The sequence below is a fragment of the Chinchilla lanigera genome, unplaced genomic scaffold, assembly GCF_000276665.1.
Source record: "Chinchilla lanigera isolate Chin_1 unplaced genomic scaffold, ChiLan1.0 scaffold00182, whole genome shotgun sequence".
Lineage (NCBI taxonomy): Eukaryota > Metazoa > Chordata > Mammalia > Rodentia > Chinchillidae > Chinchilla > Chinchilla lanigera.
In genome coordinates, this window is record NW_004955583.1 from 580,018 (window position 1) to 594,910 (window position 14,893).

The 14,893-nt window shown below is 50.0% G+C and overlaps 1 protein-coding gene across 2 annotated transcripts; it reads left to right on the forward strand.

The window, feature by feature from the left end:
• Positions 1–612: 612 nt before the first annotated feature.
• On the forward strand, positions 613–4,401 carry Prr3 (proline rich 3; the record flags this gene model as incomplete). 2 transcript variants are annotated; one of them, XR_001232500.1, is given in 4 exon segments in its annotated part: positions 613–675; positions 2,652–2,942; positions 3,248–3,411; positions 3,574–4,401. XR_001232500.1 is itself a non-coding variant. In XM_013509795.1 (3 exon segments), coding segments are annotated over 3 exon segments (461 nt in total), but the record flags the coding sequence as incomplete, so codon positions are not given.
• Positions 4,402–14,893: the final 10,492 nt, after the last annotated feature.

Below are 14,893 nucleotides of genomic sequence, written 5' to 3' on the forward strand. Positions count from 1 at the left end.
GGACGGGGGCGGGGCGCGCGGGGCCACCTGCTCGGGGTGGGAGCTTGAATGAGTTCTCCGACTTGAACTCCCAAGCCGGGTCCGGCTCCAAACCTGCCTAGAGGAGGAGAGGCTAAAGAGCTCGTATGCGCAGCCGCAAAACGGCAGGGGAGGGGACAGTAGCGCTATTACCGATTGCCATGGTCGAGATGACAATTTGTGACCACTCTGTCACTGGGAAGGTGGAAGTGCAGACTTCTGTAAACTACTCCCCCAAGGAAAGGAGAGGAGGAAAGAACTGTCTGATTGGCCAGCAGTGAAGGTGAGAGATTGGGTTGTTTCTGGCATCGCCCGGGGTGTTATGGGTAGCGGCGCTGTGCGGGACGGTTGTCGGTAGCCTTCCTGCTGTCAGTACCTTTCCTGCATTACCAGGTCTCTACTTTTTGCCAAGCCTCAAACAGCTTTGCGGAGGAAAGGGCAGGTAGATGGGGTGAGGACTTGTAACGCTGCTGAGACTGGAACTGGCTTTCTTTACTGGTTGAATTATGTATAAATAACAGTAAAGACAACTAAGGACGGGGTCATCAGTACTTTAATCCATTCTTACCACTGTGTTCTCGTATCTGCTCTTAGGACCACCCAGCCTTCTGGGCCCTCCCCCCATGGCCAATGGAAAACCTGGTGACCCCAAGTCAGGTGAGAAGGAAAGGGACCCCGATCCTTGTCTTAGGTCCTTAGGTGGAGAGGAGTTGTACGGTCACGGGTTTGGAGACTCAATATTGTAAAAATGTGGCTTTTTCCCAAGCTGATCTGTAGACAGACAGAATCTCTGTGGTGTTTTTGTGGAAATCAATATTCTCCATTGTTGTGTGAAAAGGCCCTAGGTGAGAGAGTGCCGAGACAGTCTTAAAGTAGGAAAGCTTACTGTGGATACCAAGACTTGCAATAAAGCTACACTGATTGTGACAGTCCGGATTTTCACGCAACAGTAATAAGCATGAATGTAAATCAGTACAACAGTAAGAAACCCACAGATGTGTTGGCACTTAGTTTATGTGAAAATAGAAGTGGAGAAGTGGTCATTCCATAAGATACTGCTGGATTGATTGGACATTCATGTGAAAATGAAATTAGACCTTTTAACACATGGAATATAAACATCAATTTAACAGACTACATAATAAAAAATTTTTTTAGATAAATGACTATAAACCTAAATGTAAAAATTATTTTTCTAGAAAGTAAATGTAGTTGCATGGCTTTAGTACTCTAAAGGTTCTTGAGCAAATGTACATATGCCGTAAAGAAAAGATTAACAGGGTGGGGATATAGCTCAGTGGCATAAGCACCTGCTTGGCAAGCACAAAGTCCTGAGTTCAATCCCCAGTACTGCAAAAAAAAAAAAAAATTTAAAAATTAACATACTTTACCATTTGATACTAATTTCTGTCAATCATGTGATACCATTAAGAAGTTAACAGAGCCAGGCATGGTAGTGCACTATCCGGAGGCTGAGGCAGGAGGGTTGATGTTTGAGGCCAGCCTGAACTGCATGGCAAAACACTGTCAAAAAAAACAAAAATTGGCAAAAGACCAGAACAGCCAGGTGTGGTGGCACACGCCTGTAATCCCAGCACTCGGGAGGCTGAGGCAGGAGGATCATTGCAAGTTCGAGACCAGCCTGGGCTACAAAGTGAGCTCAAGGCCAGCCTGAACTGCATAGCGAGACTCTGTCTCAAAGAGACCAAAAAAAACCAAACTACTTATTTAAGAAACATCTAAGCTGACTGAAAACATGAAATGTACTCAACATTAATCATCAACTGGTGCAAGATATATACACTACTAAAACAAAATCACACACTACTTTAAAATTGGAACTCCCACGCCTTGTTGATGGGATTATTACATGGGATAATCACTATGATAAACAGTCCGGATTTCTCAAAAGTTAAAAAGAGCTAGGCGTGGTGGCACACCCCTGTAACCCCAGCAACTGGGAGGCTGAGGCAGGAGGATTAGCATGAGTTCGAGTCCAGCCTGCACTACACAGCAGTACCCTGTCTTTAAAAACCAAAAGTAAAAATTAAAACTGGACTACCATTTGATCCAGTCATCTCACTTCCAGGTATATACTCAAAAGAATTAAAAGCATGATTTTGAGGAGATGTTTTGGTAGAGTACTGGGGATAGAAGCCAGGGCCTTCACACTGAGCTACATCCCCAGGCCTTTTTTTTTTTATTTTGAGACAAGGTCTTACAAGTAAGGCTCCATCTCTTCACCTGGGTGGTGGGAACATAGGTGTGCTTACCTAACGGAGCTGTTTACCTAAAATGGGTACTGTACATCTTCGTGTGCTGTATTATAATTTAAAACGGGGAGCCAGGTGTGCATGCCTGTGACGCCAGCAGTCTTGAGAGATTGAGACAGGAGGAGCCCAAGTTCAAGCCCAGCCTGAGCAGCTTAGCAAGACCCTATCAAAAAATAAAAAGGGGGGCTGGGGATTTAGCTCAGCGGCAAAGCGCCTGCCTGGCAAGCGCAAGGTCGTGAGTTCGGTTCCCGGTACCGGAGAAAAAACAAACAAACAAAATAATAAAAAATAAAAAGGGCCAGTGATCAAGGCTTGTGTCAGGATGAAGCTGCCTGTCATCACCTTTCTGTCTTTCTCTAGTTCTTCACAGAGGTCTTCCAGGATCCAGGGGACCGATGATCCCACCGCTGCTGAGCCTACCCCCTCCTCCCAGGGGAAGAGGCCCATTTCGGGGAGGCCTTGGCCCCAGGACAAGTCCATATGGTCGTGGTTGGTGGGGGGTGAACGCTGAACCTCCCTTCCCGGGGCCAGGCCTCGGGGGTCCCCCTAGGGAGCGCTTTCACAAAGAGCAGAGAAACCCGAGAAGGCTCAAAAGCTGGTCTCTGGTCAAGAACACCTGCCCACCTAAGGATGGCCCCCAGGTTGTGGAAGGTGAGGTGCACGTCGTTCCCCATAGTCTTCGTGCCGTTCCTCCCGGGTGGCCTGACGCGCTGGGTGCCCAGGACTCCTTGCCTTTGCACTGGCCTGGCTCTCCAAGCCCATGCTGGGGTTGGCATACCCTTGTGCTATACCCTACGACCCATGGCTGGCTTTTAGGGCCCTGAATTCCATCCGTATTGCCACCCCTCCTCCCCCAAAAGAGAAGCTGGGAATGGGGGCGGGCAGATCTTTGTCTCTACTCTTCATTACTGTGTCTTACTCAGATTTTAAACTGCACTGTTTTCACTCATCCGCAGACAAATCCAACCGCCCTGTGTGTCGACACTTTTCCAAAAAGGGTCACTGTCGATACGAGGATCTCTGTGCCTTCTACCACCCAGGCGACAACGGGCCGCCCCTGTGAGACTGTGCCTTCCCTTCTGGGCAGGTCGGGCCTCCCTGTGGCCCTGTGCTGGCAATGGTGAGGCTCTTCTCCCCTACTCGCCGCCCGCAGCCGGGGTCCGGAGCTGTGCTTGGTCCCTGGTGCACAGTGTGTACCTCTTCTGGCTGAGCCTCCCAGGACTCGCCTTGGGGACCCCCATGTGTCCCCTTCGACTGCCCCCCGGCTCCTCCCCTCCACCAGATGACTGCTGACAGGAAACCTCTGGTGCTGTTTCTTGCACATCTGTCCACGATCGCCCTCCATTCCCAAGAGCCTGGAGCGGTTTCCTCCGTCCAGCCGTTTGTCTGGAGACCTCTTCCTGAGACACCAGGGTTTCCAGCGCTGGGGGAGCTCCTGGTCTGTCTGCCCCTGGTCTGTCTGCCCCGGGGTCTGCGTGCTGGCTGGTACAGGGCCGCCCCTGCTTCTGAAGTAGTTTCTCCACCGGTAGCATGATCCCCACCGCTATGGTCTGTGATCACTGTGCTTTGTGAAACTGTGCGTCCCCTCGTACCCTCTCGGTGTTCGTGACTTCCCAACACTAGAGTAAGTTTTCTGCCAAAGTGGGGGAGGCTCCCCGTGCCTCTAGACCGACCGCCTCTGCCCGCCTCCCCTGTCCCCACCCTCCTGGCGTCGCTTTTCCCAGGTCTGAGACAGGCCCGTGATCTCCTAGAGGCAGGCCCTGGCCAGGCCTCCCCGTCCGCACCTGTCCAGCTGCTGCGGTCAGTCGGTCAGCGTGAGGCTACCCGATGTTGATGTGAATCTGTGACCCCGCCGGGCCTGTCTCCCGGGGGACACTGGACGGTGTTGTCGCCCTCTGCAGACCCTCCTTCCTCACCCCTGGGCTGGGTGTTTTCTGTGAAAACGGCAGGGAATGGGTTCGGTTCCAAGCTGGCCCTGACGAAGTGGGTCAGGAGTTGTGTGGGCCAGAGGGGGGAAGGAGAGCCATTGGAGAACTGAGAATGAGTTTTTTTCTTTTTAACATTTTTTTACATTAGTAATAAACACAGTGGAAACCAGTGTTTTCTTTAAGCACGTTCCAGCTCATCGTGTCTCTGCCTGGTTCAGCTGGTCCTCATGGGAAGCCTGTGCAGTCATTGGTAGCATCTTACTCACCTGTGTTGTTCTGAGCAGCCTTTTAGCAAAAATAGGAAAGCTCCAGCCCGGGGATTTAGCTCGGCAGCATAGCACCTGCTTGGCAAATGTGAGGTGATGAGTTCAATTCCCGGTACCCTCCCCGCCAAAAAAATATGTAAAGTTCCAACAGGCCAGCCCACCACACCCAGGATAGTAGCTAAAATAGGTGCATTTCAACCTGCTGGGGAAGACAGCTTCTCAGATAGGCACAAATAGCTGTAAAGTTACACCTTTTAGAAGTGCTATAGCAGGGCGTGGTGGCACACATCTGTGACCCCAGCCCTCACCACACTGAGGCTGAGGCAGGAGGGTTGCTGTGCATTTCAAGGTCAGCCAGGACTGCATAGCGAGACCCTCTGTCAAATACAAGAAGTGCTGTCAAAAAGTATAGTGGAAGGCAAGAACAGGATGGAAGTTAGAGGTGTGGTGGCACAGGCCACAGTCCCAGCACCCTGGGAGGCTGAGGCAGGAGGATCACAAGTTCAAGCCCAGGCAGTTTAGTGACTCCCCAAGATCCTGTGTCAAAGTAATTTTTTAAAAATAGCTCTAGATAAACTAGAAAATGTGTCTTCTATAATTTTTAAAAACATTAACCATGTATTCTGCTCACACCTTTATGAAAAGTAGGTAGATACGTGTGTGTATGTATGTGTGGCTTTTTTTATTTTGGAGACATGGTATGGCTATGCATGGTATGGCTCTGCAGCTAGCATTCAGGGCCTTGCAGAACAAGGATTTGGGTCTTGAAACAAGTCTGGGTTGAGGCAGGTGAGGGTCGTGGGTTTGCGTGCGTTTTCAAAGCCGGAGGAAGCCACCAGGTTGCTTTGGGGCACCTTGTAAGGCATTCAAGCAGAGGTGAGGTGTGATCAACAAATACGAAGGCTGTTCATGGTTACACGTGCGTTGCAGTAAGGGACACGGCCACTCTCCCTCTCACAGTCCCCTCGCTCTGGCACACCCACCCTCTGCCTCAGTTTACACTTAGGGTGGTTCCTGTCAAAAGCGAGACTGTGTGTCTTCGCCTCCCTCCTTGAGCAGACCTGGCACTGCACGATTTCTGGCTCTCCCTCTACGTCAAACGATGCTCAGAGGTGACAGCACAACTGAAGTATCCACAGGACTTCCAGACTGCTTCAGAGAGTGATAGGAGTGTGGGCTGCCTGTTGCAGGCAAGGCCCAGGACTCTGAGAGACTTAGTTGCAATGTGTCTTTTACTATAGATTTTTAAACATTGCTGGCCGTGGTGGCGCACCCCTGTAATCCCAGCACTCAGGAGGCGGAGGCAGGAGGGTCATTGCTAGTTTGAGACCAGCCTGGGCTGCAAAGTGAGCTCAAGGCCAGCCTGAACTGCATAGTGAGACCCTGTCTCAAAAAAAAAAACAAAAAACCATTAACCATATATTTTGCTCACACCTTTACAAAAAGTAGATACATGTGTGTATGCACGTGTGGCTTTTTTTGTTTTTGAGACATGGGTATGTAGTTCAGGCTGGCTGTGAACTCTGTAGGTTTGCCTCAAACTCAAAGTGATCCTCCTGTCTCAGCCTCCCAAATGCTGAGATTATAAACCTGTGCCACCAGGCCTGGTTTAGATGTGCAGGTTTTGATACTCAGATTGAAAGGAGGAGCCAGTTGTGGTAGTGCACACCTATAATCCCAGCCCTCCAGAGGCTCAGGCAGGAGGGTCACTGCAAGTTCAGGGCCAGCCTGGGCCACAAAGTGAGTTCAGGGCCAGGAATATAGCTCATTGGTGCAAGCACAAGATCCTGAGTTCAATTCCTGGTGCCAAAAAAAGGCAAGACTTCAAATCTAATGTGTGGATCATTATCTTAAAGTACAAGAAACATTTTAATATTTTCTTAACTGATTTAAAATTGCAAAGTATGGGGCTGGGGATATAGCTCAGTGGCATAAGTGCCTGCCTGGCAAGCACAAGGTTGTGAGTTCGATCCCCAGTACCGCTAAGTAAATAAATATAAAATAAAATAAAATTACATAGTCCCAGGAAAAAAATAATAAATTACATAAAACAATTACAAAATCATAGCACTGGGCTTGTAACATCAAAAGTTAATTGTCGGGCTGGGGCTTTAGCTCGGCACAGCACCTGCCTGGCAAGTGCAAAGTCGTGAGTTTGATTCCTGGGGGAGGAAAAAAACTCCCTGGTACAGGGGGAGTTAATTGTATATATACACTCACATACAAACAATAATAGTATAAAAGTGGGCGTGTTGGCACACATGCCTATAATCCCAGCACTCAAGAGGCTGAGGCAGGAAGATTGCTGTGAGTTCAAGGCCAGCGTGTAATGCACAGTGAAACCCTGTCTCAAAAAAAAAAGGGGGAGGCAGTGATATAGCTCAGTGGCACAGCCCCTGCCTGGCTAGTGCAAGGTCATGAGTTTGATTCCTGGTAGCAAAAAAAAAAAAAAGTAAATCCAATCCACAAGAAGAAATGAATGAGTACCAGAAATAGTTTTTTAGTACTATTTAATGTAAAACTTCATTAAATATAGCTTATTTCCTCTTAACGCCTTTAAAAATATTACATAATGCAATAATTATCACTATTATTGGTATTTCTTTTTTTTTTTTTTTTTTTTGTCTTTTTGAGACAGGGTCTCACTATGCAGTTCAGGCTGGCCTTGAGTTCACTTTGTAGCCTAGGCTGGTCTCAAACTCACAATGATCCTCCTGCCTCAGCCTCCCAAGTGCAGGGATTACAGGCATGTGCCACCACACCCGGCTCACTATTACTGGGATTATAACATGTATGTGTGAATTTTAACCACTCCTGTTCAACATAGTCTTCAAAACATTAGCCATAGAGCTGGGCGTGGTGGCACACACCTGTAATCCCAGCACTTAACAGAGGCTGAGGCAGGAGGATCCCTGGGAGTTCAAGGCCAGTCTGGGCTACAAAGTGAGTTCAAGACCAGTCTGAACCGCATAGAGAGACCCTGTCTCAAAAAGAACCCCCCCCAAAAAAAAAAAAATTAGAGCAGTCAGGCAGAAGAAATCAATAAAAGGGATATGTACAGGAAAGGAGGAAGCCAAAACATTATTTGTAAATAACATTATCTTTTACATAGAAGACCCAAAACATTCCACTAAAAGACTCTTAGAATTAGTAACCAAATTCAGCAATGTACCAGGACACAAAATAATCCCAACATTCTGGAAGGCTGAGACAAGACGATTGAAAGTTCAAGCCCAGCCAGGGCAATTTAGCAAGATCCTGTCTCAAAATTTAAAAAGCAAAGCGCAGGAGTGCTGGGCCAGGGCTACAGCTCGGTGTGAAGACCCTGGGCTCAATCCCCAGTACCACAAAAAGGAAAACGAAAAAAAAAGGGGGGGGGGGGCGCCATGACAACTAACAACAAGAAAACCTTATGAACAACTGAACAAAATCGGACACGAAATAGAGGATTTACACTCGACCTCAGCAATGCAAAGAGGTCTAAGCGAATGCTACAGACAGCTGCGCCAACAAAGCGGGGAACTTATTTGAGGGGAACCAATCTGGTAGAGTGGGGACCCTGAAGGCAGGTGTGTCCCCAAAGCGCCTGCGCCGCACACGGGGCGCTCTGCAGCGAGGGGGTGGGGGCTGCACGCAGGGACGTCTCCACCAGGAGACCGGGGAGACGCAGCTCCGCGAGCGGGAAGCCAGCCCCTTGCGGGCGGAGCGCCGGGAGGCCCCGCGGGGCCGGCCGACCCGCGGTCCGGTCGTAATCCCCGGTGCCTCTCCATGCGTGCGGGAGAAAGCCCCGAAGCAGAGCACAGAAACGAAACCTTGCTTTGCCGGCCGCTCCAACCCTGCGTCCGCAGTGAGCGGCGGCGCTTACGGTGTGCACGCCTCCTCCCCTTGACGCTGTCCCCGCCCGCCAAGCTGCGGTCCCTGTGACTGTTCCCCGGGCCGCTGTGCACTGCAGCCCTCGCAGCTCGGGTGGAGACCTCGGGGGCCCGAGAGGCCGGTGCAGGCTCCTACCCCACTCAAGGCCCGGGCCGCTGGCCTGGGACTGCTCATCCCCGCTGCGAGCCTGGCGGCGCTGTGGCTCAGGGCCAGAGCGTGGGCTTCAGGGAGCCTAATCCGGGCGCGATAAGATTTGCATCCAAGGCCCTGCCGCAAACGCCGCAGCCCTAACCACACGCATGCTTGTAGCTCCTGTGCTCTCCGACAGCTGGGGCGATGCTGTCCCTGGGATCCTCCTCATGAGTTCCTGAGCTTGCCTTTTCTTTTTCTTTTATTTTTTTTTTTTTTTTTTTTTTTTTTTTTTTTTTGAGACAGGGTCTCCCTATGCAGTTCAAGCTGGCCTTGAGCTCACTTTGTAACCCAGGCTGGGCTTGAACTTGCAAGAATCCTCCTGCTTCAGTCTCCCGAGTGCTGGGGTTACAGGCGTGTGCCATCATGCCCGGCTTCGAGCTTGCCTTTGAACATCCCAGCCCCGCTGTGGGGTGGGGAAATGCTGCCGGAGACACCCACAGGAAGGTCCTGGGGCTTTCCAGTACCTCAGGGAGGAGAGGCCAGGGACAGAGCCCCCGCCCGGTGCCAGATGCCTGAGACCCGCCACCTTCAAGGGTTCCAAAGTACCCTCCTTACTTTATCAACTGTATGTTTATTTAGTATTTATAAAATATTTAGAAGTGGGGCGGTGCATCCGTGCAATCCCAGCACTCAGGGAGGCTGAGGCAGGAGGATGTTCTATGATACTAATGCATTCTGTACTTTATGAAATATGTTAAAAATAGAAAATCAAAAGGATGGGATAATAATAAGGTAATTTAAGTAGTGGTTTTCATGAGAAATAGAACATTTACCCTTGGAAAATTACTAATGACAATATTTTCAAGTAAAAGCAGTGGGACTGTGCTTAGTTATTTTTGAAAATTATGCATTACCAATATGTGATACAGACATCTGATGGTCTGGTTCTAAGGTGAGTTCCTGTGAACACTTGGCATCAAGGGTGGTCAGAGTGGAGAGAGGTTAGCACACAGGGTATCTCAGTGGATATCCTGATGCACCCACTAAGACGCGACTCAGCCAGAGAAGCCCCAGCTCCAAATGATGCAGAGGTTTCTTCTCTCTTCAGCTACTACCCTTCTGTCTCCCTTGTGCAAACTACAAGACACTGTCCCTAGCCTGGCGGTCCCCAGGGCTCACACAGCGGCTGTTGTCCAGCGCAGGCCCTTCAGAGGCCAGGTTAGGTGGTGGCCAGGCTGAAGCTGTGAGTGCCATGATCACCAACCAGCTGTGCTTTTTTTTTTTTTTTTTTTTTTGGTACCAGGAATCGAACTCAGGACCTCAAGCTTGTCAGGTAGGCACTGTGTTGCTGAGCTATATCCCTGACCTTGAGCTATGTTTTTAAGATAGTGTAACATGCTTAAATTGCTTATCTGCATTAATAAATAAAGAGCTGTTTTGATACTTCAAAAATAAACCCCTGCTTTGCACTGGAACATTAGGAAAGACGCTTTGATGGCATCTCAGGAATGGGCAGACTCCACCTACTGCAAGTGCAGAGAAGTAAAAGTATAAAACTGTTTGAAGCTGAGTGTGGTGGTGCACACTTGTAATCCCAGCACTCAGGAGGCTGAGGCAGGAGGATCACTGGGGAGCTCGAGGCCAGCCTGGGCTACAAAGTAAGTTCAAGGCCAGCCTGAACTGCATAGCGAGACCCTGTCTCAAAAACAGAAATAAATAAATAAATAAAATAAATAGTTCGAAAGACTTTAGTTTGAGAAGAGAAGCCTGCTTACTTAGTATGTGCTAAACAGTATTTCCACACATTCAGCCATGCAGACCCTCAGAAGCTGCTGCAGCTGTGGTCTGACGGGGCCCAGCTACCCTCAAGATGGTGGGAGACCTTGGCACCATCCACGTGATGCTGGTTTTGCTGCCATGCAGAGTGCAAGAGTTGTTGGGTCACTGAGGATTCCACCCAATTTCAAACAAAGGCCAGGAAGGCCTGCACAGTGTTCAGAACTAGAGTCCCTGCTGGGACTCCCTAAGGGCAGTGCATGAAGTTCTGAGAGTGAAGATGAAGTTGCAGTAAAGACCTTGGGAAGCGAGAGATGCCAGGAACATGGAACATCTGCCGTGGAAGGTTTCAGGCAGCAAGCAGAGCTGGCCTAAGAGGCCTGCGGGCTCCAACGAGCAAGGCCATGGGGAGGGCTGCCCAGGCCCTTGGAGCCCACAGGCCTCCACTCTGCCTGGGGGCCCAACACAGAGCTACGGGAATTAATGTTTGCGCTGCTGGGTTTCAGTCTGGGTTTGGTCCAGTTCCTTCCTATGTCCCTGTTCCTTCCTTTGGGAATGGGAATATTTACTCCGTGCTAGTGTATCTTGGGAATATGTTTCTATTTAGGTTTCTTAGAGACAGGATCTCACTGTATAGTTCAGGCTGCCCCTGAACTCACTAGGTAGCCCAGGCTGGCCTCAAAGGTTTGGCAATCCTCCTGCCTCGGCCTCCCGGGTGCTGGGATTACAGGTGTGTGCCACACGTCCAGCTTTTTTTTTTTTTTTTTTTTTTAACAGAGATTCACAGCTAAGAGTTGCCTTAAGTCTCAAAAGAGACTTTGGATTTGGACCTTGAAGAAAGGCTGGACAACTGTTGCGAGTTTAGCAACTCTTAGAGCTGGACTGAGTGAATCTGGCATGAGATGGACGTGAGCCTTTGGGCCAGGGGCGGAATGTTATGGCCTGGATAAAACACATCACCCCAAGGCTGAGGCGTTCAGAGGTGGGCTTTAGGAAGATGAGCAGATCCGGGGCAGCAACCTCAGCAATGATGAGCTCACAGCTGAATGCGCTGTCAAGGGCTGGGTCCAGCCGGAGGAAGGAGGTCCTGGGGGACACTTCTGAAGGGCCGTAGATCCCGCCCCCAGCCCCTTCCTCTCCGTCCTCCTCTTCCTCCTGCTGCCTCCCTGCTGCCTGAGGTGAGGAATTCGGCACCCACAGATGGAAGCGTGGGCCCCGCCGCTGCTACGCTGTGCACACTGCACCGCTCTGGAGGCGGTGACCCCGCTGCTCCGGGTGATACTCAGCAAAACACTTTAGTAGGCAGCTCGCATGTCCTATGTCACACAGTGGTGCTTGGCTGGGGAGGCAGCTCAGCGGCGCAGCGCCTGCCTGGCAAGCATGAGGCCCTGAGTTCAGTTCCCGATACGCACCCCCCAAAAAATTGGTGCTCTCCTGGCATGTGGCACAGCGCATGTGCTCTCCCGTTTCACTGCCTCGTGACTTGCACCAGAGCGCAGGTCTTCCTTCGGGGCCAGGTTGTGGACGGTGACCCCGGGTGTCCCAGTAAGGCCCAACTACAAGTCAATAGAACTCCAGAAAATCCACCAGCTTCTCCTCACTGTTTTGTGCAGTTGCCAAGCATTTTATAGGACAAATTCAAAACGGAGCAAAAGAGGGCTTGAACCCATTTCTTTCCCAGGGACTGATGCCGCTTTCATCCTCGCTTTCCTCAGCCCGGTGTCCGCCGCCCAGGACTGGTGACGCACTTCCACCAGGTTTGGCTGTGGGGTGTGGATCTTCTCTTCCAGTTTCTGGGGGTACCTGTGGACAAGACTCAGGGGAAGTGTTCCAGCGCCGGATGAGGTGACTGTGACCACGGCTATCATCCCCTCTGTGGACAGACTGCCTTTGCCCTCACTTTCATAATCCAGCGTGCCTCCTCCTCTCCTCGAGAGCTACACCTGCCGCCAAAGGCGCTTTGTCAGCGGGATCCTTTCCCACCGGAGCGCACCTCACGTCCCATTGAACCGAGCTTGTCGAGACGTGCGATACTGGCCAAAAATTTATCGAATACCAAAGAGTACTGTCCAGGGCGTTCCTCTGTCCCTGCCTCAGCAAGCTGAAAAGTCCTCAGGCTCAGTGTTTGGATTTTTACCCAACACTGCTGAAACCAGCAGTGCAGCCCAGGCAGGCCTGTGGTACCACACGAAAGCTCACGGCCAGACTGAACGGGCTCTGCCTGAATGCACTGGACCTGACACCAAAGTGAGGGACCACAGATTCATCAGGGCAGAACTATGTCTCATTTGGAGCAGATGTCATACATCTCTCATTGAATTTGTCTGTGAGAGGTCACAACTTGGAAACTTGTCCGCTGGATCTTAATTTGCATGGCCAGCAACATGCAAATTAGAAAATATACCTTTTTTTTTTTTTGGTACTGGGGATCGAACTTAGGACTTTGCGCTTGCCAGGAAGGCACTTGTGCCACGGAGCTATATCCCCGACCCCTGGAAAATATACTCTGAAAAATATAATATTCAAAGCAGTCACATCTCTTGGCAGCACTAACCAGTACATGATGCATGTCTGATCTTTGTTCTCCAAATATTCGCCTTCCAGGAACTGACACTAACCACTCAGAAAAACAATTTGCAGAATTCTCTTTTTTTTATTTTGTTTTTTTCTGGTACCAGGAATTGAACTCACGACCTCACCCTTGCCCGGCAGGCGCCGCGCCACTGAGCTAAATCCCCAGGCGCTGAAGAAGTGTTTCAATTCGGAGTTTGAACCAGGAGTGGTGTGCATGTCTATAATCCCAGCAACTAGGGAGGCTGAGGCAGGAGGATCATTGTGAGTTTGCAAACAGCCTGGGCTACGAAGTGAGCTCAAGGCCAGCCTGAACTACATAGGGAGACCCTGTCTCAAAAAAAAAGCAAAAAATTAAAAAAAATTAAAATTCCAAGCTTATTAGCCAAGATGTGCACCCTCACTCCCAGGACATCAGCTGGGGTTTTATTATCTGAGTAGTGGTGTTTTTGTCTAGTGTTCTCAAATTGGAAGCCAAGCTAATAACGAATGCAAAATGCCTTTAATCCCATCACTTAGGAGGCTGAGGCAGGAGGATCACTTCGAGTTCGAGGTCAGCCTGGGTTACACAGTGAGTTCAAGACTAGCCTGAACCACATAGTAAGACCCTGTCTCAAAACAAACAAACAAACAAACAAAAAACAACGAAACAAGCCAAAAAGGACAATAACAGATAACTGATGCAACGGTAATAATCTTTGCATTTTTTTTACAGCACAATAGCATAACTAGTAGAGAAGTAATAAAAAATAGTTGCCAGGCGTGGTGGTGCACGCCTGTAATCCCAACACTCGGGAGGCTGAGGCAGGAGGATCACTGCAAGTTCGAGACCAGCCTGCGCTACAAAGTGAGCTCATGGCCAGCCTGAACTGCATAGTGAGACTCTGTCTCAAAAAGACAAAAAAAAAAAAAAAAAAAAAATTCCTAGTATATGATGTAGTGCGGTAGAGTTACATGCACTTGTCTTTGGATGCCTCCTCAATTGCTGAGACTTGCATCACTTTCGGACAAGCTCAGAGCAGGCCAGTGTCTGCAGCAGTGACTAAATCAGCCCTCAGTGACGACCCTGAGTGGAGCATAAACAACCTCCATGCGCGAACGCTGCAGCCCCGGTGCACCAGGCTTTAAACAGTTGGGCTTGAGAGCCTGGAACATAGGCAGAAGCTGGGTAGCAGGAGACTCCGGGGTCTCCATTCCTGTTGGAGGGCGTCTATGCCCCTTGATAAGGAGTAGTGGCCAAAGCTGAGCCCTGAGACACCTTTACATTTACACCTGGGGTGGAAAGGGAGCAAGGAAATCGAAGGAGAGAGCAGCTGTCCAACGCGCTGTGGCCCAGGGCAGAGTGGAGAGCTGGCCCTGCCCCAGCTGCGGACCTGGGCAGGAACGCATCAAAGCCGTGACTGTGGCTTGGGAGCAGAACAGGAGCAACAGGACTGCAGGAACACACTGACCAAACTTCCTCGCCTGTTACGATTTTTATTTATTCAGCAGTGCTGGGGATCGAACCCAGGGACCCACTACCACTAGCTACATCTTTAGCCTTTGCCATAGTTTTTTAAGTTTTGAGGCAGGTCTTGATAAGTTACCCCAGGCTATATTTGAACTTTGTTTGTCCTGCCTCAGCCTCCTAAGTGCTGGGATTACAGGGCTGCCCGGCCCTAGCCCTATCGAGTGGTAGAGTTAGGAGTGAAGCCACAGCCTGACTGTGGTTTCAAGGGCACGCATTGACATTTATCAAACTGCTCGCTCCTCAGTTCACTGTCTTCTGTATTGTGGTTTCTTAGGGGGACTGTACACTTCGGGACTTTGTGACACAGGTGGACACTGGACAGACGGGGCGACATCCTCTTTGTTGGCCTGAACTGTCTTTTCGGCCCTTCATTAGTCATAAGGACATAGCATGGCACGTGCAAGGTCCTGAGTTTGATTCCCAATACCAAAAAAAAAAAAAAAAGAAAAGAAAAAGAAAGAAAGAAAGATAGCAGAAGTAGCATCCACAGTCGCTGGGCGTGATGGCACACGCCTGTAATCCCAGTACTCTGGAGGCTGAGGCAGG